The sequence below is a fragment of the Papio anubis genome, chromosome 5 (genome assembly GCF_008728515.1).
Source record: "Papio anubis isolate 15944 chromosome 5, Panubis1.0, whole genome shotgun sequence".
NCBI lineage: Eukaryota > Metazoa > Chordata > Mammalia > Primates > Cercopithecidae > Papio > Papio anubis.
In genome coordinates, this window is record NC_044980.1 from 66,491,436 (window position 1) to 66,515,262 (window position 23,827).

A 23,827-nucleotide genomic window follows, 5' to 3' on the forward strand; every position below is an offset into this window, starting at 1 on the left:
ATGGATGGATCACCTGAAGTCAGGAGTTTGAGATCAGCCTGGCCAACATGATGAAACCCTGTCTCTACTAAAAATACAAAAATTAGCCAGTCGCGGTGGCAGGCACCTGTAATCCCAGCTACTCAGGAGGCTGAGGCAGGAAAATCGCTTGAACCCAGGAGGCAGAGGTTACAGTGAGCCGAGATTGCACCACTGCACTCCAGCCTGGGCAACAGAGCAAGACTCTGTCTCACTAAAAAAAAAAAAGAAAAAAAAGTCTCACTTCTGCTATTCTCCATGTCTCTGAGTCCATTTCATGGGTTTGGATGGATGACTGTGTTTCTAACATTGTATCTGACTGGGGGACGTTTCCCTTATCGAGTACTATAAAACTAAAGTCATGTAAACCTGCCCTTTGAGAAATATTAATTGGACTTGCTAAACGGGAACTAGTAAGATTGCCTGAGCCCACAAAGTATAAGGCAGAAGTTGTAGTGCTGGTCGGGACAAATCCTCCACTTGATAGCCCTTGGAGTGTTTATTGAGGCTTATGGTGAAAAGCCTGTGAACACTTCAGTGACAACTACTGGGACTTTGGACTAGAGAATTTCCACTTCAGAGGCATTTACTGCCTTGCTATGGAATGTTAACTAAAGCTACCCCTATGCTAATGGAAATAATGTTGCCCAAAAGAGTTCTATGATAAAAATAAAAACGGTTTGTATAGGATCTTGCTATCTGGGGACACAAGGAGGAGATACTCATGAGCAGGAAGGCTCTTTTTCCTAGGACTGACTCTCACTATATGATGGGCTGTTAGATTCTAGCAGTGCTCACGTAACAAGAGCTGCTTGGCTTGTGAATGACAGTTTCAAGGTGAACAAACATCTTGTTTGGAAGGCTGCTGCTATGGTTAAAGAAGAGTCAAGGAAATCCTTTCCTTTTGAGTTATTTATAGTTCTGAGCAATTGGGTAAAATATGTTTTTATGAGCAAATTTCTTTCTATCTGAGTTCAACAAAATTTGGAACTGATTTTATGACAATATAGTTATTTGCATAAATTTAGTAAGAGTCTTTTCTTTTAAAGAACAATTGGAGACATGGTGATCATGGTGATTTTACCAAGGCTTTGTAACACCTTTTTTTTTTTTTGGTAACGGAGTCTCACTCTTACTCAGGCTGGTTACCAAGGCTGGAGTGCAGTGGCGTGATCTTGGCTGACTGCAACCTCCACTTTCTGGGTTCAAGCCATTCTCCTGCCTCAGCCTCCCGAGTAGCTGGGACTACAGGTGCCTGCCACCATGCCCAGCTAATTTTTGTATTTTTAGTAGAGATGGAGTTTCACCATATTGGCCAGGCTGGTCTTGAACTCCTGGCCTTGTGATCCACCTGCCTCAGCCTCCCAAAGTGTTGGGATTACAGGCGTGAGCCATCGCACCTGGCCTGAATAACGTATTTTTAAGTAAAGTTCCAGCAAAGTCAACTTAAAAAGACCTATATGGCCAATCAATTCTTGCTGCAGTTTGTGAATAATCAGGCCAAGTATAATAAGCCTAAAACTTACTTGGCAGGTCAGGCATGGTGGCTCACACCTGTAATCCCAGCACTTTGGGAGGCCAAGGCAGGCAGATCGCTTGAACCCAGGCATTCAAGACCAACCTGGGCAGCATGGTGAAACCCTGTCTCTACAAAAATACAAAAATTAGCCAGGCGTGGTGTCGCATGCCTATAGTCCCAGCTACTCAGGTGACTGAGGTGGGAGGATCACTTGAGCTGTTTGAGGTTGAGGCTGCAGTGAGCCGAGATTGTGCCACTGCACTCCTGACTGGGCGACAGAGACAGATCTTGTCTCAAAAACAAGCAAACAAACTTATTTTGCACATAAATTAGTCTTATGATAATTTCTCTTTTACAGGAAAGGAGGGCTAGAGAAAGGGAGAAATTGTTTCAAAGGAAAAGTGTAACACTTGTTACTACACTTCAGCCCTCACTTTTGCTTTTGAGTGCAGATTGAATCATGGATTATTTATTAGCTACAATAATCCTCTAAAGAGTACCAGATTATAATTTTTCTTCATATTTTTAGCTAGTGCCCTAATAGAATAAGTTCCTTTTCTGTTCTGACACATACTCTTTTGATTGTCAAATTATTAATGTTATTTATCTCTCCTTGTTTTACTTCCAAGGAAACCAGAATCATCATATTCTGAAGACTAGAGATGAAAGTCTCCCTCATTTGGCATCCCACTGGGCCCAGTCTGTTTTTCACTGCAAATGCCCTGTTGCCAAAACTATATAAGCACCCTCCCTCTAGCCCCAGGGACTATTGCAGAAGAAGTGGGTGTATGTGATTGTAAGAGCCAGTTTTGAAGGATAAAACTAGTTCAGATCCTCCAAAACAAGGGTAGGTATACAGATGTCTAAACAGCTGGTAAAACAAGGGACTTTGCCATCTGAGCTATTATGTGGCACCTTTTTGTCTGTCTCAACCATAGAGAATTTTCTGTCTTCTATAAAATTAAAAGAAAATCATTAATGAGAGGATATAAAGATACTTTGTGGTAAAACCTCCTGGGTATGATACTCCTAGTTATGAGATTTATGCAGGTAGATATATATTTCAAAAATTTGGATCAGCTACCTTAGGACAAATGACTAAAAGACCACAAAAGGCATTGCAGCACAACAAAAGTCTCTAAAGTGTCTTAGCTTAAAATGTTTTAAAAATTATGTTTTATATATGTAATTGCTATAATTCTGTAACTAAAACCAAGATTACAGTAGTTCAGTCAGTTTTGTAACCATGCCCTTGGGTTTTTGTTTGTTGGCTTTTCACTTAACATTTTTTTTTAGTAGGTGTCAAATTGACTGGATTTAGAAAAAAAGAAAAAGAAAAAATGTTAGGTTTAATGAATGCCTATCCACACTCATTCCTGTCTGGCTTAGAACATTTAAATTGGCTATAAGTCTTTTAACTGTAAGTCCCTTGGCCATAGGGGGTCCCACTAATAGACCTGTGGCAGGTGGCCATGCAATGCTATGGGACAAAATTAAAGTTTGGTGGCCATTGATGTTGCCTCTGGTTAATCTTGGTCAGGGGTGAGAGAATGTAAACCAAAAATAAAATGCTAAGGCCCCCCAACCACCTGAATGGACCCCTCCTCTCAGCCAAGGGCATTCCAAAGTTAATCTGAAAAACAATTGAGACTATGACAGGTAGGGGGAGCCAGACATGCCTCATTATACCCTCCTCCCTGTTGGTATTACTGATAGAACAGACTCTTCAATTCTGGTAAAAAAAAAAAAAAAAAAGTTTACAATCAATTATCTCTGAAGCCTGCTACCTGGAGGTTTCATCTCCATGATAAAATCTTGATCTCCACAACCCCCTAGTGCAACCAGACATTCCTTTCTACTGATAACTCTCAACCAATTGCCAGTCAGAACATTTTTGAATCAACCTATAACTTGGAAGCCCTGCTTGCAGTTATCCTGCCTTTCTGGACTGAACCAATGTACATCTCATATGTAATTGATGTCTCATGTCTCCCTACAATGTATAAAACCAAGTTGTGGCCCAACTACCTTGGGCACACGTTTTCAAAATCTTCTGAGGGCTGTGTCACAGGCCATTGGTCACTCATATTTGGCTCAGAATAAATCTCTGCTATAGAGACTTTTGGCATCAGCAGGTGCATGCCACCACACCCAGCTAACTTTTTCTTTCTTTCTTGTTTTATTCATTTATTTATGTATTTTTGAGATGGGTTTTTACTGTGTTTCCCTGGCTGGTCTGGTCTCAAACTCCTGGGCTCAAGAGATCCTCCTGCCTTGGCCTCCCAAAGTTCTGGAATTACAGGCATGGTCCATCACGCCTGGCCTGGTCCATGTTTCAACCAACCAACCAACGAACCCACCAACCAACCAGTTAGAAGCCTAACTCTCCAAGCTGTAACACTAAATGTAGAATTTCTACTTAGTGAGTTCATATCAATAAATCAGCCTAATCAAAGTTTATGTTCCTTATACCATTATTCCACACTCTTAGTATCCATCCCCATGTTTCCCAATTTTTTTCTGTATAAATTAGAAAACTCCAGTAGTTCTTTGGAAGTGTAGTGCACTTCCTCATTTTGTCTCAACTTTAGGGGACTTCTGGGACTCAATCCAATTACAGATCTAGAAGCAAAGAAAAGTGATGGGGATGGGCCCTGAGGAGAATCAGCATTGTCTTACATGGGAGGTCACTACAGTTTCCTCGGGGAATGCAGGGTTCATCCTCTCAGAAGGGGGTGGAAAAGCTGCTCTCACTAGGGGTGGGGAGGCCACTTCTACTGGAGATGAGGAGACCTCTTCTACTGGCAAAGAAGGTACATTAGAATATAGGGCTCAATATCCCCATCCCAATGCATAGCATCCCATTCTTTCCCAATTAAGGTCCTCACTTTAACAGAAGACATCATACAAAGCTGAGAGTTCAGTTTGGGTTTTAATTCAGCCAGTCTCAGGATGAAATTCCATGTTTGACTTTCAGCAATCTCAGCTTGCAGGGCATAAAGGTCTCCCTCAGGGCACACAAAGAGGCCTTCAGGTCATCTATACAGTGCTTGAGCTGGGAGCTCAAATATCTGAGCTCATCCTTTTCTTTCACAATTTTGTCCAGCAACATTAGGAGCAACCAACCAATCTTATAGTCATTAGTTTCCCAAAAATGTTCAAAAGCATTAAATGCACAGTCACTGAGCACCTTGCTTCTTATAAGTGGTTCATAAGGAGTATCCAATGCAGATACTTTGCATATCTCTATTGCCAGTTCACACCATAAACTATCAGTGCTCTCTGTAACAGTCATTAATGTCTTTAAATTTAATCAGATTAGAGAGCATTCCAGAAACTTCAGAACCAATTCAGAAAATTCTTCCTGTCAATGAAAAAGAGTCAAAGTGTAAAATATTTAAAGAGGTTTATTCTGAGTCAAATATGAGTGACTAAGGCTTGAGGACGAGTCTCAAGAGGTCCTGAGAACTTGTACCCAAGGTGGTTGGATTACAGCTTGATTTTATACATTTTAGGGGGCAGACATCAATCAATACATGTGAGGTGTACATTGGTTCGGTCGGGAAAGGTGGGACAACTCAAAGGGGTGGGGGACTTCCAGGTCATAGATGGACTGAAAGATTTTCTGATTGGCAATTTGTTGAAAGAGTTATCATCTAAAGATCTGAAATCAGTAGGAGTGTCTGGGTTAAGATAAAGGGTTGTGGAGACAAAAGCTCCTATTATGTAGGTGAAGTCTCATTGGTGGCTAACCTTAGAGGCAATAGATGGCAAATGTTTCCTATTCAGACCTTTAAAAGGTGCTAGGCTCTCAGCTTATCTCTTCAGGATCAGAAAAAGACCTGGAGGCAGGGTGTAGTGGCTCACACCTGTAATCCAGCCATGGTGGGCGGACACGAGGTCAGGAGTTCGAGACCAACCTGGCCAACATGGTGAAAACCCATCTCTAACTAAAAATACAATAATTAGCCAGGTGTGGTGGTATGCACCTGTAATCCCAGCTACTCTGGAGGCTGAGGCAGGAGGATCACTTGAATCCGGGAGGTGGAGGTTGCAGTGAGCTGAGATTGCACCACTGCACTCTAGCCTGGGCAAAAGAGCAAAACTCCATCTCAAAAAGAGAAAAGAAAAGAAAAAGACCTGAAAAGAGAAGAGGATTCGCTCCCATTATGGCCTGAACTAGTTTTTCAGGTTTAGTTTGGAATCCCCTTGACTGAGAGGAGAGGTCCATTCAGCTGATTGGGGAGCTTAGAATTTAATTTTTGGTTTACAATTCTTAAGACTCTGTTCCTCTAGAACCACTCCTGATACCAAAATGCTTCCACAGTACCTTGCCTGCTTATATCAGAGCACCTAACACTATATTGCATTTATCAATTATTTGTGTGTCTCCTCCATTAAACTAAGAACTTCTTTAGGGCAATGCATTAGATGCTTGGGTTTCCATTACAAAGTACGATAGCGTGGGTAGCTTAAACAACCAATTTATTTCTCAGAGTACTGGAAGCTGGAATGTCCAAGATCAAGATGCCAGTGAGTTTAGTTCCAGGCCGGGCGTGGTGGCTCACACCTTTACTCCCAGCACTTTGGGAGGCCAAGGTGGGCAGATGGCTTGAGGCTAAGAGTAAGAGACCAGCCTGGCCAACATGGTGAAGCCCTGTCTCTACAAAAAATACAAAATTTATCTGGGCGTGGTGGTGCCTGCCTGTAGTCCCAGCTGCTTGGGAGGCTGAGGCAGGAGAATCGTTTGAACTTGGGAGGCAAAGGCTGCAGTGGGTCCAGATTGCACCACTGCACTCCAACCCGGGTGACAGAGCAGGACTGTGTCTCCAAAAAAAAAAAATAATAATAATAATTTAGTTCCCAGTGAGGTCTCTGTTCCTGACTTGTAGATGGTCATCTTCTTGCTGTGTCCTCATATGACAGAGCAAGCGAGCGAGCTCTGGTGTCTCCTCCTCTTCTTGTAAGAGCACCAGCCCTATCAGAGTAGGGTCCATCTTTATGACTTCATTTAACTGTTATCACATCCTCACAGGCCCTACCTCCTAATACAGTCACATTGAGGGTTAGGGTTTCAACATATGAATTTCGGGAAGACACAAACATTTGGTTCATATTAGGCAGGGCTAGGTCTTTCATCTCTGAGCCCTCAGCACTATGTGACGGCACCTAGTCACTCAGTATGTGTTTATTGCTACACACATGCATTAAGTGAATACATAAGCACATAAATGAATCATTCTACCAGTAGAAACATACTAAGACAAAAGTTCTCAAATACTGGTAATCAGGACTACTCAAGGAAACTTGATAAAAATACACAGACTCAGACCCTGTCCCCATTCTGCTTCAATGACCTTGGGATTCTGTATGATTTATTAACTGTCCTGGTGATTATGATACACACCAAAGTTTGAGAACCTTTTTAGGTGAGAAAGCAAGTTCAAAGAGGTTAACTATTTGTTCAGCTTGACTTAAGCAGAGGTAAAACTGAGATAGTTTAGCATAATTTGTGATGGTTTCCAGTTCAGTCTTTATAATATGCATGAGGAGGCTACTTATGATAGAAATATAAAGCTATGATTCTGTTTTAGTCAGTACAGTAAATATATAAACCCATTTACTCATTTAATAATTTGTTTGGAATCCTTTCAGTTTGTTGAAGGATGAAATCTGAAAATTATCCATGATACTTGCAAGTCACAGATTATAGTTACAACTTAACATGGGTTTAATGCAGTTATGTGTTTAGAACTGTGCTCAAAACAGACTGCATTCTGCAAGAAAATAATGAGAATATAACATTTAAATTTTGAATTATGTAAAAAAACTATAGAGACCGATAATTATTATTTTCTACCACCCGATTTACACTTTATTTATTGTTTATTTTTTATTTTTTTGACACGGAGTCTTGCTCTGTCGCCCAGGCAGGCTGGAGTGCAGTGGCCGGATCTCCGCTCACTGCAAGCTCCGCCTCCCGGGTTTATGCCATTCTCCTGCCTCGGCCTCCCAAATAGCTGGGACTACAGGCGCCCGCCACCTCGCCCGGCCAGTTTTTTGTATATTTTAGTAGAGACGGGGTTTCACCGGGTTAGCCAGGATGGTCTGGATCTCCTGACCTCGTGATGCGCCTGTCTCGGCCTCCCAAAGTGCTGGGATTACAGGCTTGAGCCACGGTGCCTGGCGTCCGATTTACACTTCATAGCAAAAAAAAATATTATTCTATAGGCACTATCCAAAGATTAGAGAGTAATTAGGAAAAACAGATGCTATAGGCCAGGCTAGACCTTGGTGCTACTTTAGATTCTTTTTTTATTTTTTAAGACAGGGTCTCGCTTTGTCACCCAGGCTGGAGTGCAGTGGCATGATCTTGGCTCACTGCAACCCCCACCTTCCAGGTTCAAGCAATTCTCCCACCTCAGCCCCTAGAGTTGTTGGGACTACAGGCATGTGCCACCACACCCAGATTATTTTTGTGTTCTTTGGTAGAGACAGCTTCACCATGTTGCCTAGGCTGGTCTCGAACTCCTGAGCTCAAGCAATCCACTGTCCTCAGCCTCCCAAAGTGCTAGAATTACAGGCATGAGCCATTGTGCCAGGCCCCATTTACCACTTCTAATGCTGTATCAGATTCAATAAAATTATCTAAGATGTAATGATCTACTTTATGATACTGATTTATATCATCTTTGTGCAGAGAGGCTTCAACCTCTTGTTTGTGCTGGGCTAGGGCCAGAATCCAATTCAAAACTTTTTTGGTCTTTTACAGTCTTTCTCTTATCCATGTGAGACAAAAAAAAAACCTTGATACCTAGCTTTCATGATTTAAAAAAAAAAAAAAATGTAGAGATGAATTGTAGAGCCAATTGTGAAAACTAAAACTGTAAGAAACAAAGGAGAATATATTCATGGGTGGATAAAGATTTCTTAAAAAGGAAGAAAAAGTACTAACCATAAAATTACAAAGTAATACATTATATCTTTATTTTAAACTGAAATTCTCCATTTTTATAAACATTAAAATATTTACTCATTTGCTCTATCCTGTAATACACAGAAAATGTTTTCTACTTCACAATACCAATATTACAACTAACTATAAAACTATTAGTGTTCCAGGCTGGGCACGGTGGCTCACACGTGTTAATCCTAGCACTTTGGAAGGCCGGGGCAGGCGGATCATGGTGTCAGGAGTTCAAGACCAGCCTGACCAACATGGTGAAACCCCATCTCTACTAAAAATACAAAAATTAGCCAGGCGTGGTGGTGCATGCCTGTAATCCCAGGTACTCAGGAGGCTGAGGCAGAAGAATCACTTGAACCCAGGAGGCAGAGGTTGCAGTGAGCCGAGATCATGCCACTGCACTCGCCTGGGTGACAGTGCGAGACGCCATCTAAAAAAAAAAAACTATTAGTGTTCTCCAGAGAAATAGTATATACATACTCTATCTATCTATCTACATACACATATAACATATATATAGAGAGAGATGGGGTGGGGAGTGGGAGAGAAGGAGAGTATAAGAAATTGGCTTACACACATTTTGAGGCTATGAAATCCCAACCGCTGCAAGCTGGAGGCCCAGGAGAGCTGGTGACATAGTTCTAATCTGAGCTCAGAGGCCTCAGAACCAGGAGAGTCAATGGTGTAAGTTTCAGCTTGACTCCAAGTCCAAAGACAGTAGAAAACTGATAACCCAGCTTGAAGACCATTAGGCAGAGAGAGCAAATTTTTTCTTGCTCAGTCTTTTGTTCTATTTAGGCCTTCAATGGACTGGATGAGTCTTGTGCACATTGGGAAGGGCCATCTGTTTTACTCAGTCTTACTGATTCAAATGTTAATCTCATCCAGACACAACCTCACAAACACATCCAGAGTAATGTTTAACCAAATTTCTCAGCACCCAGATCCCAGTCAAGTTGACACATAAAATTAATTATCACAATTACTATGAGGTTGAATTTCTTTCCAGTTCTTTTTTTCTTTAAATATATTCCATTAAGGCTGGGAGCAGTGGCTCATGCCTGTAATCCCAGCACTGTGGGTGACCGAAGTGGGAAAATCACTTGAGTCCAGGAGTTGAAGGCCAGCCTGGGCAACATAACAAGATACCATCTCTAAAAATAAATAAATCCCATTAAGATAGAAGAATGTGCATATTGCATTCAAAAGTCATCTGAAGACATTATTTCTGTGTCAACTTTCATAACTTGATATACAGTTACGTTCCTGTGTTTTCAATTTTAGGGTTTGCTTTTTTCTTTTCACGTTAATTCTATTTTTCAATACAGAAAATGTTCAAAAGTCAAAAGAAACTAAAAAGGTATACTCTGAGAAATCTTGCTTCTTCCTCTATACAGGCAACCCTGTAAGTAACCTATAAGTTAAAAAAAAATGTATGTTTATTGTTTCTTCCATTGTTTACTTTTTTCCCCCAAATCAGTCTCTCTCTCCTACTTGCCTTTTCTCTAACACAAAAGGTAGCATATCGCATATGCTGTTCTTCATTGCTTAATACTCTAATGCTTTAAACAATATACAGAATTTGAATTTGTTCAATTATTTCACTTTGATTATACACAGAAGTTATAGGTGCACTGAGAGGTTATGGCAAGGGAACAGGATAGACAGCCTGTAGCACTAGCTGTTACCATTTGCATTAGTCAACTACTGCAACAATAATGCTGCATAATAAAGTACCTTAAACTCAGTATCTTACAATAACAAGCATTTATTTTCTTGCTCATAGGTCTGTAAATCAATTGTATGGGCTTGGTCATGTAGCCTTCTGACTGAAGACAGGGTTTAGGATTGCTCCACATGTTGGTTCTGGGGTCCATACTCAAGGGTCTATGGCTACCTGAGGCGTCTTCCTTTCATGATGATCACCAAAGAAGGGGCATGATAAACCATATAAGCTCATTTAAGGTCTCTGATTATCTCACATTTGCTAATATTCCACTGATAAAAGCAAGTCACTTGGCTGAACCCAAAAGCAATGGGCAGGGAAGTATCTTCTGCAAATGGTCAAAGGCAGATGAAATGGATATTTGCTGAACAATAAATCTATCCCCCAATATTAGGGTGTGCACCCTCTCTCTCATTTCCTTCTTTCTCGTATTTTGCTGCCTGTCATCTTTGTGCCTGTGAATGTTTCTGTATTCTAGTGATTTTGATGGCTATTGCCTTGGTCAGGTTAGGGCTAAGGAAGTAGATTACAACAAAGGTTGAAGAATGGTTAATTCAAATACTAACTTACATTAAGCACTGCCCCAGACTGAGATAACTTCATCACTCCTGAAATTTTTACTCTATTCTTACATTTGGAAAATAAAAATGGCCAAAGAAACATTTTGGTTTTTTCTGTGTGTTCTGCACAGCTCAAATATGTAAGATGTCTAAGAACTAGAGAAAGAATGGCACGAGATAAATTTTGAGAATAGTGGCAGACTATGTGTGGTTTTGTTGGTCAAAGTAGAGTGCATTTTATTCTAAATGCAATGGGCAGACATTAAAATGCTTATGTAGGGAAAACTTGCTTTAAAAAAACAAAAAACAAAAACTTGTGTGGAGCATGAGTTGCAGGCGGCAAAGTGGAAATGGGGAAGTAAGTTAGGAAGCTGTTATAGTAGCCTAAGTGACTGACGATGGTCATCTGGATTAGGGTGGCAACAGTAAATATGCCTAAGTGGTCAAATTCAGAATCTACTTTGGAGGTAGGACCAATAAGATTTATTGATGATTTGATGTGGGAGGTTACAGGAGGAAAGAGCTGCTCTCAAGTGTTTTGACTTAATGGTGGATGGAAAACATTGTTCTGCTTAAACATGGTATATCTGAGGTGCCTGTTAGTCATGTGGATAGAGATTCTGAGTGAACAGCTGAGTGTGTTTTTACTGAGCATCAGGTGCAGAGTTGAGACAATCATATTCCTTAGTAGTCAGCAGCATCATATAATGGTTATGAGCACAGAGAATGGAGCAAACTGCCAGGGTCTGTGTTTCAGCTTTGCCACTTACCAGCACTGTGGCCTTAGGTAAGTTACTTAACCTCTGCGTGCCTCAGTTTTCTGGTTCTGTAAAATGGGAGTAATAGTATCTACTTCACGTGATCAAATGAGTTAATATAAGTAAAGCACTAAGAACAGTGCCTAATGTATATTAAAGGCTATCTAAACATGATATATTATTAGCACATTGTCATTTTCAGTGCATGCAAGACACTCTCATTTTCTCTGATCTTTACTCCCATTCTCCTTCTCCATAAACGTATGCACTGTAATGTTGAAATATGATCGTAAATATGCATATCTTTGCATTATATATCATGTGTACTTTTCCTTTTAAGAAATTTTGTTCCATATAGCAAATACAGAGAACCATATACACTCTACATGTAAGAAGACAGACCCTTGCTCCCCAGTCTAGAAATCTACTATATGCCTCCTCCCAACTATAACCCCTTTTCTGCAAGAATGACCACTATTCTTTTTTTAAAAAAATTATAGTTATTTATTTTGTATTTTTAGTAGAAACGGAGTTTCACCACATTTGCCAGGCTGGTCTCAAACTCCTGACCTCAAGTGATCCACCCACCTTGGCCTTCCAAAGTGCTGGGATTACAGGTGTGAGCCACCGCACCCAGCAAGGAATAACCACTATTCTTTTATACTTAATTCCTTTCCTCTTCAGTTTCATTACCTAAGCATGCACCCCTAGACACTATGGTTTTGCCTACTTTCCTGTGGGTTTTTTGTTTTTTGATATGTCTCTTGGGTTTCTCTTAATCCAAAGATCCCCTTATTCTTTTTCCCCCTCCCCCTTGGAGTTTATTTGTCCTTTCATTTCCTGTAATCTGAATTTTGTTGATTGCATTCTGTGGAATAATTTAACATGTTTTTCTGTTTTTTGTATATTCTGTAAATTGACAACTAGATCAGCCTGGGGTCAAAAATTTATGTTTCTGTTTAACAAGAGTATGACGGATTTAACAGACCAGGAGAAGACATTTGCAATGACTAAAATAGGAAAGAGATTAAGAATAAAAACTATCACATCCAGGAATCCATCTATTAAAGAATGCACACGACCTTCAGAAGGTTTTTAAAACGCTATTAAAATACATAAAAGATTTGAAAAAACAGATGCACTATGTTCATGGAGGTGAAATTTTGGGTAGGTAAGGTAGATTGGTACTCAGATCAGTTCCAATTTCTTTCAAGTTTGCCTCCCTGTACTATAAATTTGGAAAGTTAAAAACTGTATTTTCCAGATTTCCTTGCCGTTACCACTCTAGAAGTGAATTATTTTTGCCAACTAAGTACATTTAAGTAAGATTTGGAAGGTGGAAGTGAGGCTAAAGCCTTTTTCCTGCTGCTTTAATTTTGCTGGCAAGCATGCTCATGAGATAGATTTTCTGCAGCAGCTTTCTAGAGCTCAGTCGTTAGCTTTGTGGATGTTGAGGAGTACTTCCTACAGTTATCTTCTTGATTCCTGAATTGTAGCTACAATGGTGCATTCTTAACATCAATAATTCCAGTTGTAGGGTCCTGATTCTCCATCCTCCTAATGGGTGAAAACAGTTGCAGCAGGTCCCATGACAGCCTAGTTCTTGAGTGCAGGTTGAGTACCTGTTATGTGAAATGCTTGGAACCAGAAATTTTTCAGACTTGGGATTTTTTTTTTTCCGGAATATCTGCATTATGTACATACTGGTTGAGCAGCCCTAATCGAAAATCTGTAATCTGAAATGCTCAATGAGCATTTCCTTTGAGCATGATGCTGGTGTTCAAAAAGCTTTGGATTTTGGAGCCTTTTGGATTTAAAATTTTTGGATTAGGGATACTAAATCTGTATTATCTTAGGACTCACTTCTGACAGCCCAGGCTAAAGCCCACTCCTCCAGTCCTTCAAACTTTGTAAAGCACCAATTCCCTATATTAAATCCCTATATATTAAAAATAGCCAGATTTCCTACAAGTGAATGCAGAGGCATACAATTAGAAAATATATACAAGTTTCCCAAATCAATCTATACAACCAATCCTAATCAAAATTTCAAAATGAAATAAAACCTAAAATGTATATAGAATATCCGTAAATATGTCAGTTTCAAAAGTGAAAAAGGAAATAGCCCTACCATCTATTAAGAATCTTGAGTTGCCCAGGTGCGGTGGCTCATGCCTGCAATCCCAGGTAGATCACTTGAGGTCAGGAGTTTGAGACCAGCCTGGCCAACATGGTGAAACCCCGCCTCTAACAAAAAATACAAAAATTAGCTGGGAGTGGTGGTGGGCACCTGTAATCCCAGCTACTCAGGAGGCTGAGGCATGAGAATCGCTTGAACCTGGGAGGTGGAGGTTGCAGTGAGCCAAGATTGCACCACTGCACTCCAGCCTGGGTGACAGGGCAAGACTAAAAAAAAAAAAAAAAAAAAAAGACAGAAAGAAGCATTATATAAAGTGGATATTTTGACTTTTGCTGAAGCTGACTTAAGTCCAGCTGAGAGATGAAAACAATTCATGGACTTTGATTAGGCTATAAACTATAAACCAAGAAGGGCAAACAGGGTTCACCTTTCTTGCCTTCTCTATTGACAGATACCATCTTGAGTGCTGAGTAAATGATTCTTAGGCTCCTTGAAGCCCAGCAGGAAAGCGTGGGAGCCAATTACTCACATTTGCCATAGACATTGGGAGCATACTGGAAATGGCTCCCACATTAGCACAAGTTACTCTTTTGGCATCCTTGAGCTAAGAACGCAATGTAGTAACTTTTTTTGAAACAAAAAAATCCCATATTTTTGAAAAGTCTAGTATATAATTATTAGAGGAATCAGAATTTCCTGACTACTCATAAAACAAGCAGAAGCAGCTGGAGTCACAAATCAAAATTTTGGCCAGGTATGGTGGCTCATGCCTGTACTCCCAGCACTTTGGGAGGCCCAGGTCAGAGGATGGCTTGAACCCAGGAGTTTACCAGCCTGGGCAACACAGCAAGACTTCCATCTCTAAATAGAAAAGCACAAAAACCAAACCAAAGCAGAACATAAAAAGAAAATCAAAATTTCCTTTTTTAACCATTAAGGAATCTTTTATATTTTCGACACGCGGCAAATCTTTAAATTCATGAAAGAACAGGAGAGAAAAGTAGGAACAAGAGTAAATTTTTTTTTTAAAAAGTCATAAGCCAGGGAAAATGGTGCACACCTGTAGTTTCAGCTTCTCAAGTGGCTGAGACTGAAGGATCCTTTGAGCGCAGGAGTTTGAGCCCTGCCTACGCAACAAAGATCCCATCTCTTTTAATATTTTTAAAGTTTTTCATTTAAAAAAAATCATAAAAATAAAATTAGCAGCATCCCTAGTTTCAAAAAATAAACATAAAGTAGCTCACAATATTTCCTGAAAACGGGTGTATTAAAAGATGAGTCAGGGCAGAGGGGAGGGAAGGCAGAAAAAAAGAAAAAAAAAAGTCAGGTGGCAGGTTACATACATAGAATCTTTTTTCTATAAAAGCTCAGAAAACATCACGTGACTAGGAACTTTCAAATGTCTCCAATATAACATGGAGGAGAGGAAAAAAAACTGTTCCTGGACAGAGACAGACATTTCTCTCAAAAAGGGGGAGTATTTCTGTATATTTTGTAATATCTCCAGAGCACAGAAGTGTTGGTACTGCCATTTTGGTCTTTGTCATTAGGAAGGTGATCCATTACGAACACCCTTTCCTGTACTAAACTTCACTCATATTTAACTGAAGCAACATTGTTTTTTGTAAATATAACTGTAACAATTATTCTAAAAAGCAATACAGCTGTCCTCACCAGTTATGTTCTTGAGACATCAATTTCAACAAACTTGTATGTAAAAAGTATTCAAAAAGTTTAAATATTGATCTTAACTGGAGAGGAGTCTGCACTTACACAAGTTTTCTTGCTATATACATTGCATTCTAAGATTTCGGACTCACTTTTGAATACGCAAAAACATTTCATGGTTAAGACCACAAAAAGGCTGATCAGACAGCATTTTTATTTAAATTGCCATTTTAAGTATCAGTGGTTTTGTCTTAAAGCTTGTCCTGGGGTTTAGCAAAGTTTAACTCACATCCACGCGTTGTCTCTCCAAACACAGCAGGCAGAATTTCTCCTGTGATTGGATTAAGATAGAAAAAGTCTGCTTAACCGTGAACTCCTAATTGTCAAATCTACGCCAATTCGGTATCTAGGAGTCAATTTTTTTTCCTGATAAACAAGATAATTGTGTAGACCGTTTTAAGGTGGTTAGTCATCCGCTATATTGGCTGAAATGCGGATTACCAGTTCCTTCGTCGTACGGAGTTGCATTCTGAGGTGTGGGGCTCGGGGCTACAGCCCCCATAAATTCTGAACCTCGGTCCCGCAATCTACCACACCACCTAATCTCGGAAAGCAAAACTAACTTCATTATTTTTGACAAAATGCTTTGGTAATGGCTCATTCGGGCCGAGAGGGAAATTCTACAATTCTCCAACCTACACCTCCAACAAGGGTAGGGCTGCTCGAGTGGTGAGCACAAGCTGGGCACCTCCAGCGTCTCCGGGAAACGTGAACAGGCCCTTTCTTCGGACGGTACAGAACTTCAGGATCAGGGCCCAATGGAGACTGAGCGGACTTAACCCTAACTGCACAGGACCGCGCTCTCCGACCCCTTTGTGGCCTCTCCCAGAGGTACGGGCGGCGCCCGAAGCCAGAGTCCCTCGTGCGGCCTGCAGCGGGCAGCTGCTGAAAGAGGCAGAGGAGAGAACGCACTCGCCCTACCGTCACAAACGCTGCCGCGCTTGCGCAAGGAAGAACTGAGCTCGCGGCGAAGTCAGTTTCCTGACTCTTGGAGGAAGTGGCCTTGTGTCACTTCCGGCCTCCCTTTAGCTGCCATCTTGCGTCCCCGCGTGTGTGCGCCTAATCTCAGCTGGTCCACCCGAGACCCCTTGAGCACCAACCCTAGTCCCCCGCGCGGCCCCTTATTCGCTCCGACAAGGTACAAAAAGGCTCTGGACGGCGGCGTGGTAGGAGGACGGGAGCGGGGGCGGGAAGTTCCCTGAAGGAGCGAGACAGGGAGGGACAGGGCAGAGGAGGAGAGGAAGGCGATGCGACGGACAGGCGCTCCCGCTCAGGCTGACTCTCGGGGGCGAGGTCGAGCCAGGGGCGGCTGCCCTGGGGGCGAGGCGACGCTGTCTCTACCTCCACCTCGCGGCGGAACCCGAGGACAGGAGCCTCAGGTACCGCGAGGCTTGCGGAGAGTGGCCGGGCCGGGGAGGCCCTGGCTAGGCCGAGGCCAGGCCAGGGCCATGGGTGGGGGGTGCTGGCCAGGCGTGGGGTAGAGCCCTTGATCCGGGCCTGCCAAGAGCGGGGAGCTGTGGGGGAGTGTGGGGAGGCGGGTGCTCTTTGGGCTCCCTGGAAACCCAAATTTGGAGCTCTGCGGGGTGGATTTGGGATCCAGGTTTCGGCCTGTGTAGGACGTTTATTTTCCTGCTGTTATCTTGGGAAATAACGAGCGTGGAATGCTAGAGTGAGCTAAACCTATCCTTGCTGAGGATTTCCTCTTTTTCTAGATGAAAGAAACAATCATGAACCAGGAAAAACTCGCCAAACTGCAGGCACAAGTGCGCATTGGTGGGAAAGTAAGTTTTAATAGTTCGGGTTTTTTTTTTTTTAAGGTTTAGGTATTTTTAAAAACATTGTTTTTGCACTTCTTATATTATCGGTGACAAACTTTGCCTATCTAGGGAAATTCATGGAGCCAGTAAATCCCAAGGAGCCGGGGAGACAAGAGTTAGAGACACATCAGTGAGACGAGCTAAAAACATCGCTTTTGTGTAAATATGTTTGTGTTTTCAGTGTTACAGAGTATAAGTAGAACAAAAGTGTTTCCTAATTTAATTTGTAAGGAAAATGTGTCATTTCAGTTAGATCGTTGTGCACATCATACCCTTGACTTGTTTTGGCCTAAGTTGTATAAAGTCAGTGCTTGTTTGTGTCTCTTGTAAATTGAGACCTTTCTGTACTGCTTTCTGAACTAAATATTCTTTAGGGTAGTTGCATATTTTCAAGGGTATTTGAAGATATAGGTACATTTTGGAGTTTAAGGGCAGTGACTGTTAGATTTGAAAATATAACCCAAGTAGGTGTATTTCCTTTTCTGACTTTGTATTACTATAAAAATGAGGGAATTAAAGTGACTGATTTTTAAATGATCAGTTTTTGATTAATTGTTTTTTCCTGGTAGATATTGATTCACATCAAGGGGATTCTTTTTTGAAGTTGATTTTTAGATTGTCCTGTAATTTACTTAAATAAGAAGTCCACTGTAGACAGAGGTTTACCTAGTTTGTATTGTTAGCACATTCTTAGTATTTAACAAGGTGTGGTAGCTTGTTGAAACAGAGCATGTCTCTACTTGGTAAAACTTGTAAAGCTTCCATAGTACGTGTTTATTGCCTATTAGTTTTTCCCAACTTTAAGCGTTTAACTTAGAGTCAGCTGTGAGATAGCCAGAAGTTGCACGTAGACTTAATAATATACAGCTTTGTTAAATTACTGAACTTTGCCAGCGGTGAATTTATCCTGATTTTTTTTTACTTTTTATTTTTGCTAATGTTAGCAGTCTTCAAGATCCACACCCACATATTTAACAACATTAGGTGTTTCTTGCCCTTTTTAATCGATTGTTACCAGACTGGCCTTCAAGTGCCAGCAAAACTCAAATTTTTGTGTGTCAGTGTTTGGATGCTCTTATATTGGTGTTTTTAACCACTCTTACTTTCAGTACAGTTTCAGAAGGAGTAATTTGAATAATGTGCTTATGTGCAATCTGTTGTTACTCCCATCATTAGGCTTTAACTTTGGGAGACATCACTTTAGGGTAAAGGAAAATCTTGAGATTTGCTAGGATATTTAAAGCTGATACAAGATTAAATTTTGTGTCCTAACATCTTAATACTCATTTAGCTAATAATACAAGAGGTATTTCTGTAGTCACAGAATATGGAAACATTTCTTCACTGTTTAAGAAGCATACTTATTATGGGATGTGAAATTAGGTGAGTTAATTTTGCTTTAGAGAAAACTGTAGGTGTTAGGTGCTCTTAGGTAAATGTTACAAAAGCCTTTTATTTTCATATCTAATCAGAGCGTTAATAATAATTAAGTGAAAATTGAACTCGACATATGTGAAGTGTCTGAAACCTATAGAAGGTATGCTGGGTTTGTCTTTACAATCTTAGAAATTCCTTTGAATTTCTTAGAGAAGATTATTTGGAAACCAGATACATACATGACCATTTCAAAGTGATTTTTGTTCTTAATAGTTGGGAGAGGTTAGTAACCAGTACTTTTTTTTTTTTTTTTGTAGCTATAGATATTTTCTTCAGTTAAATAACAAGATTTATTTAAGTCTTTACTATGTTGGATCCTGAGAATATAAAATTTAAGAAGTTTAAAGTCCCTAGGTGGGCTTTAGGCCTAGCAGTGGTGATAATTTGATTATTGTCTTTTTAAGAAATAAATAAATAAATCTGTTTTCACAGTGTAATATACATAGTACAATAGTAGAAGCATTTTCAAAATCTAGAGATGGGAATGATTTGGCATAGGGAAAGGGGATAGTTGTAGAATTTAGGAAAGGCACACAAGAGGTAATGACTTGAATAAGATTTTAAAGGATGAATAGGAATAGGGATGGAGGTTGGGGGAAAATGAGGTAGTTGGGTGTGATAGCCTTTCCTTGAGTGCTTTCAATGAGCTAGACTCTGTTGTAGATACTGGGTTTATAGCAACAAACAGAAGTCCTTATGGAGCTTACATTCTAGTGAAAGGAGATGGATGATAAAATGTATTTATCTCTTATAGTAATAAGTGTTATGAAGAGAAATAAACCAGGATAGAAAGAAATTGATGGGTGAGTGTGGAAGTTGCTATTTTACTTTGGGTAGTTGAGAAAGACCACTTTGACCCGGTGACATAAGACTTGAGATCTGCAGTGAGGGAAAGAGCCATGTAGATGTTCCGGAAAGAGAGGAACAGCATGTGCAAAGGCCCTTGGGTCATAGCCTGCTTGGCCTGTTCAAAGAACAGCCAAGGTTTATTTGGCTAAAGAAGAGGGGTGGTAGCAGATGCAGTCAGGAGTGGCATATTAAGGGCAGGACAGTTTGTGTACGGCTCTTGTAGGTTAAGGTGTAAGGACTTCAGACTTTACTCTCGAGTGCTATAGAAGTCTATATACAGATTCATTTGATTGTTCCATACACTATCTTGCCTGTAAATACTAATTTGGGTGTTGATTTTTATTTAATATAAAAACAGAAAAGGAGTCAGGCACAGTGACTCATGCTTGTAGTCCCAACACTTTGGGAGGCCGAGGTGGGCGGATCACTTGAGGCCAGCAGTTTGAGACCAGCCTGGCCAACATGGTGAAACCCCATCTCTACTAAAAATACAAAAATTAGCCAGCCATGGTGAGAGTGCCTGTAATCCCAGCTACTTGGGAGGCTGAGGCAGGAGAATCGCTTGAACCTGGGAGGCGGAGGTTGCAGTGAGCCGAGATTGCGCCACTGTAGCCTGGGCAACACAGTGAGACCCTGTCTCAAAAAAAAAAAAAAAAAAAGGAAAGGTTAATAATTCTGGATGTGGAGTTCTTTCAAATGCTTAATTTAGGTTGACACATGCTACCTCTTTGATCACTTTTAGAGCAAATGTAAAAAGTAGAACTTTGTAAAGATCATTCTTTTCCTTTCCCATTTTTTGCTTCTATTTTTGCCTTAGCCTGCCGGCTCACTGCATAAGTTTATGATTATGGTAATGTTCTTATACAAATCCAAAGGTCAGAAATGAATTGGAAACTATTCCCATTTGAAAAATATCTGTTGTGGTATAAATGTGCTGTTTTCTTTCGTCTTCTCCCTGACTTTAGGGAACTGCTCGCAGAAAGAAGAAGGTGGTTCATAGAACAGCCACAGCAGATGATAAAAAACTTCAGTTCTCCTTAAAGAAGTTAGGGGTAAACAATATCTCCGGTATTGAAGAGGCAAGTGTCAAGTTTTGTTTCTTTAAAAAAACAAGATTTGGCTGGGAAAAGTTAACATTCATGCATTAAATGGGTTTGTTTTTGTTTTTTTTTTTTTTTAACTTAGTGACTTCAGAGTCCCTACAACGTGTTTCTACCATAAATTAATAAATCAGGGAGATCATTAAGTCTGAATGCTATTAGAACGCGTATGCCATTCCAGGCAAAATTTCACCTGTGCTTCGCAGCGAAATACTAGATTAGTTAGGCAGACTTCATTTAATAAAACATTTGTTTTTAAAGAGACTTTGGTCAGCATTGCTAATTAAAATTTTTCTTTTCTTAATAGGTGAATATGTTTACAAACCAAGGAACAGTGATCCACTTTAACAACCCTAAAGTTCAGGCATCTCTGGCAGCGAACACTTTCACCATTACAGGCCATGCTGAGACGAAGCAGCTGACAGAAATGCTACCCAGCATCTTAAACCAGCTTGGCGCAGATAGTCTGACTAGTTTAAGGAGACTGGCCGAAGCTCTGCCCAAACAATGTGAGTTTCCTAGTAATGGTTTTGCCAGGGAATTACTCATTTAGCAGCTGATTTCTGATCTCAGGGGTCAGAATGGATATGAGTATTTTTAAGTTTGGAAATGCAAGCTTTAAAAAGAACAGATTTGTAACTGATTTTAAGCAAGTGTCCTTGCTCAAGTTTGCAGCAATTGATGTAGCATGCTATGATCGTTACACTTGATTTTGTGGAATGTTTTCTACTTACTTGATTTGGATCAGATACTTAATATTAACTAGAAATGATGAAAATGTTAATTTGGTGCTTTGCCAATAACTACTTGTAAGTTTGGAATTGAAAAAAAATTAGTATAAATTATGAAATTACTTTAGTTTCATCTATATAGTTGATATTACCAATAATTCTTTTAAAAATGGCCTGCCAATATTCTGGCATTTTTAATTACAGTGTGATAGGGATTTTATTCAGGGCAGAAAATAGTTTAGCTGAATATACATCTGAATATGTGGCAGTGTTACGCTGTTTTCTACCTTCTTAAAATTTTGAAGAATGGGAATGCAGGAGCAAGTCAGAGGCGTATAGATGGCTCTTTAGTTACCCATGTTTTTCTAGGTGTTGACTCATTCTGCCTCAATTTTCATTTTTATTGTCACATTGAGTTGCAGGTTCTAGACTGTCAGGGCTTTCAGAGCTGAAGTAGGCTTTTGAAGTATCCCACTGATGCTTGTATGGGGCTAGTACATAACTATCTTGTGTACGTTCATATTCTTGTGTGATAGAGTGGATGCTTACCACTCACAGACTCTTAATTTTTTTACTTTAATTTTTTCATTTCAGTAAGTGGTTGTTGAGCACCATCCTTATGCCACACACAAAGTAGTTGAGAAAATGGCATCTTCATTTGTCTCCCAAAATAAATCTTACCATGATTTGGTATGTGGGTTTTACCTGCACTCTAAGAGCTCCCTACTGTCTTTATACTACCTCAGGGCCTATGGTGGCCCAGAGGGATTGAAAGGATGGGTATGGAATTTTGTTTGTTGGCTGTTCCTAGTATTTTAACCCATTTGTAGACATTAGAATATCATGTTATTGATAGTATCGTAGATAAAATCCCAAATGTCCCTTATCACGGAAATAAGTTGTAACAATACTTGGCATTTCATCTGTTCTTTTTTTTTGGTGGCTATTTATTAAAAACCTAGACAAATAATGTTTACATTTTCCTTTTATAGCTGTGGATGGAAAAGCACCACTTGCTACTGGAGAGGATGATGATGATGAAGTTCCAGGTAGGAACGTTTACTTGAGGTTAACCTAGGGAATCTTAGCAAGGGAGAGTAAGAAATCTTTGTAGGATAAATTACCCAGGGAAGAGGGGTGGTAAGTTAGATGGACATAGACCTTACTTAGAATGAGAAAACTAATGCAATATTAGGTAATTGAGAATTACGTTTATAGACTTGACTTGGCTTGTTTCTTTGTGGGATCCCAAGGATGTGTAGGTATCTAATCTTAAATATTGAATAAATAAGTATATATATAGTACCCTAAATATAACTATTACCTGCAGAGCACTAATGACCCTTGCTCCCTACTTTGAAATTCATGAATTTACAAGAAGGCGTGGAGTAGTTCAGGTATCTTGGGATATATATATATATAAAAGCATTCTAAAATCCATAGCAGCATAACTCCTTTGGGAATCATGAGACATTTTTGTCTCTTGTTATTGGATAAATTTACTTTCTTCTAAAATATTTATTGGGCAGGAGAATCACTAGACTCACAAATATTCCATTTTGCATAGACAGGTATCCTTAGGAATCCAGGAAAATTTTAACATTCTGTGTCATTGTGTTCTTTGGTTCTGCTTCCTCATATTATGTTGACCAGTCTGTGAGATGGAATGGAGCCGGGTGGGGTTGGGTGGAGGGTGGGGGGACTGGGCTTTTTTTTTTTTTTTCCTCCTCCCCTTCATTCTTGTTCTTGGGGCTGTGACACAGTATTTATCATCACTGGCAAATGAATGTCTTTTCCTCATCGCCTTTTAAGATTGATGATGATTTGTAGATTTGGCTTTTTTAAGAATTTCTACTCTTTTCCTTTTCCTAGATCTTGTGGAGAATTTTGATGAGGCTTCCAAGAATGAGGCAAACTGAATTGAGTCAACTTCTGAAGATAAAACTTGAAGAAGTTACTGGGAGCTGCTATTTTATATTATGACTGCTTTTTAAGAAATTTTTGTTTATGGATCTGATAAAATCTAGATCTCTAATATTTTTAAGCCCAAGCCCCTTGGACACTGCAGCTCTTTTCAGTTTTTGCTTATACACAATTCATTCTTTGCAGCTAATTAAGCCGAAGAAGCCTGGGAATCAAGTTTGAAACAAAGGTTAATAAAGTTCTTTGCCTAGTATACAGGGTGTTTTTTTAAATTTTATTGACACCGATCTGTACACAGTAAAAAAAATTGCTTATAGAAAGCTAATCATGGTATGTAATATGGCTGATAACCTTTGGGATTTGATTAAAGATTTTAAATTACAGTGTAGTGTAACAAAGGTAGTATAAAGTTCTCATGTGTGAAAACTTTTCTCTCCAACAGTCCTTAGTGCTTCCATGGTATGTGGTGGGTTTAAATACGAGAATAGAGTAGATAAACAGACTCTTCCCCCTGATATTCTCTATTGCAGGCGTATGTTAAGTGCCTTTTCTGA

The 23,827-nt window shown here is 40.0% G+C and overlaps 1 protein-coding gene and 1 long non-coding RNA gene across 3 annotated transcripts; one reads left to right on the forward strand and one right to left on the reverse strand.

Moving 5' to 3' along the window:
* Nucleotides 1-15,535: 15,535 nt before the first annotated feature.
* LOC103885171 lies at nucleotides 15,536-16,292 on the reverse strand. The gene is made up of 2 exons (XR_002522593.1): nucleotides 16,105-16,292; nucleotides 15,536-15,687 (listed from the first exon to the last, which is right to left on the reverse strand). It is a non-coding gene; the product is annotated as an uncharacterized LOC103885171 (long non-coding RNA).
* A 116-nt stretch (nucleotides 16,293-16,408) lies between these two features.
* Nucleotides 16,409-23,528, forward strand: BTF3 (basic transcription factor 3). 2 transcript variants are annotated; one of them, XM_009208606.4, is made up of 6 exons: nucleotides 16,409-16,554; nucleotides 17,129-17,197; nucleotides 20,485-20,598; nucleotides 20,927-21,128; nucleotides 22,343-22,399; nucleotides 23,223-23,528. In XM_009208606.4, the coding sequence occupies exons 2-6, from the start codon at nucleotides 17,129-17,131 to the stop codon at nucleotides 23,267-23,269; spliced, it is 489 nt and encodes a 162-aa protein (XP_009206870.1). In that variant the 5' UTR covers nucleotides 16,409-16,554; the 3' UTR covers nucleotides 23,270-23,528. The 2 variants fall into 2 exon arrangements, with proteins under 2 accessions (XP_009206870.1, XP_003899848.1); XM_003899799.5 differs by having other exon boundaries at nucleotides 16,426-16,795.
* The last annotated feature ends 299 nt before the right edge of the window (nucleotides 23,529-23,827 follow it).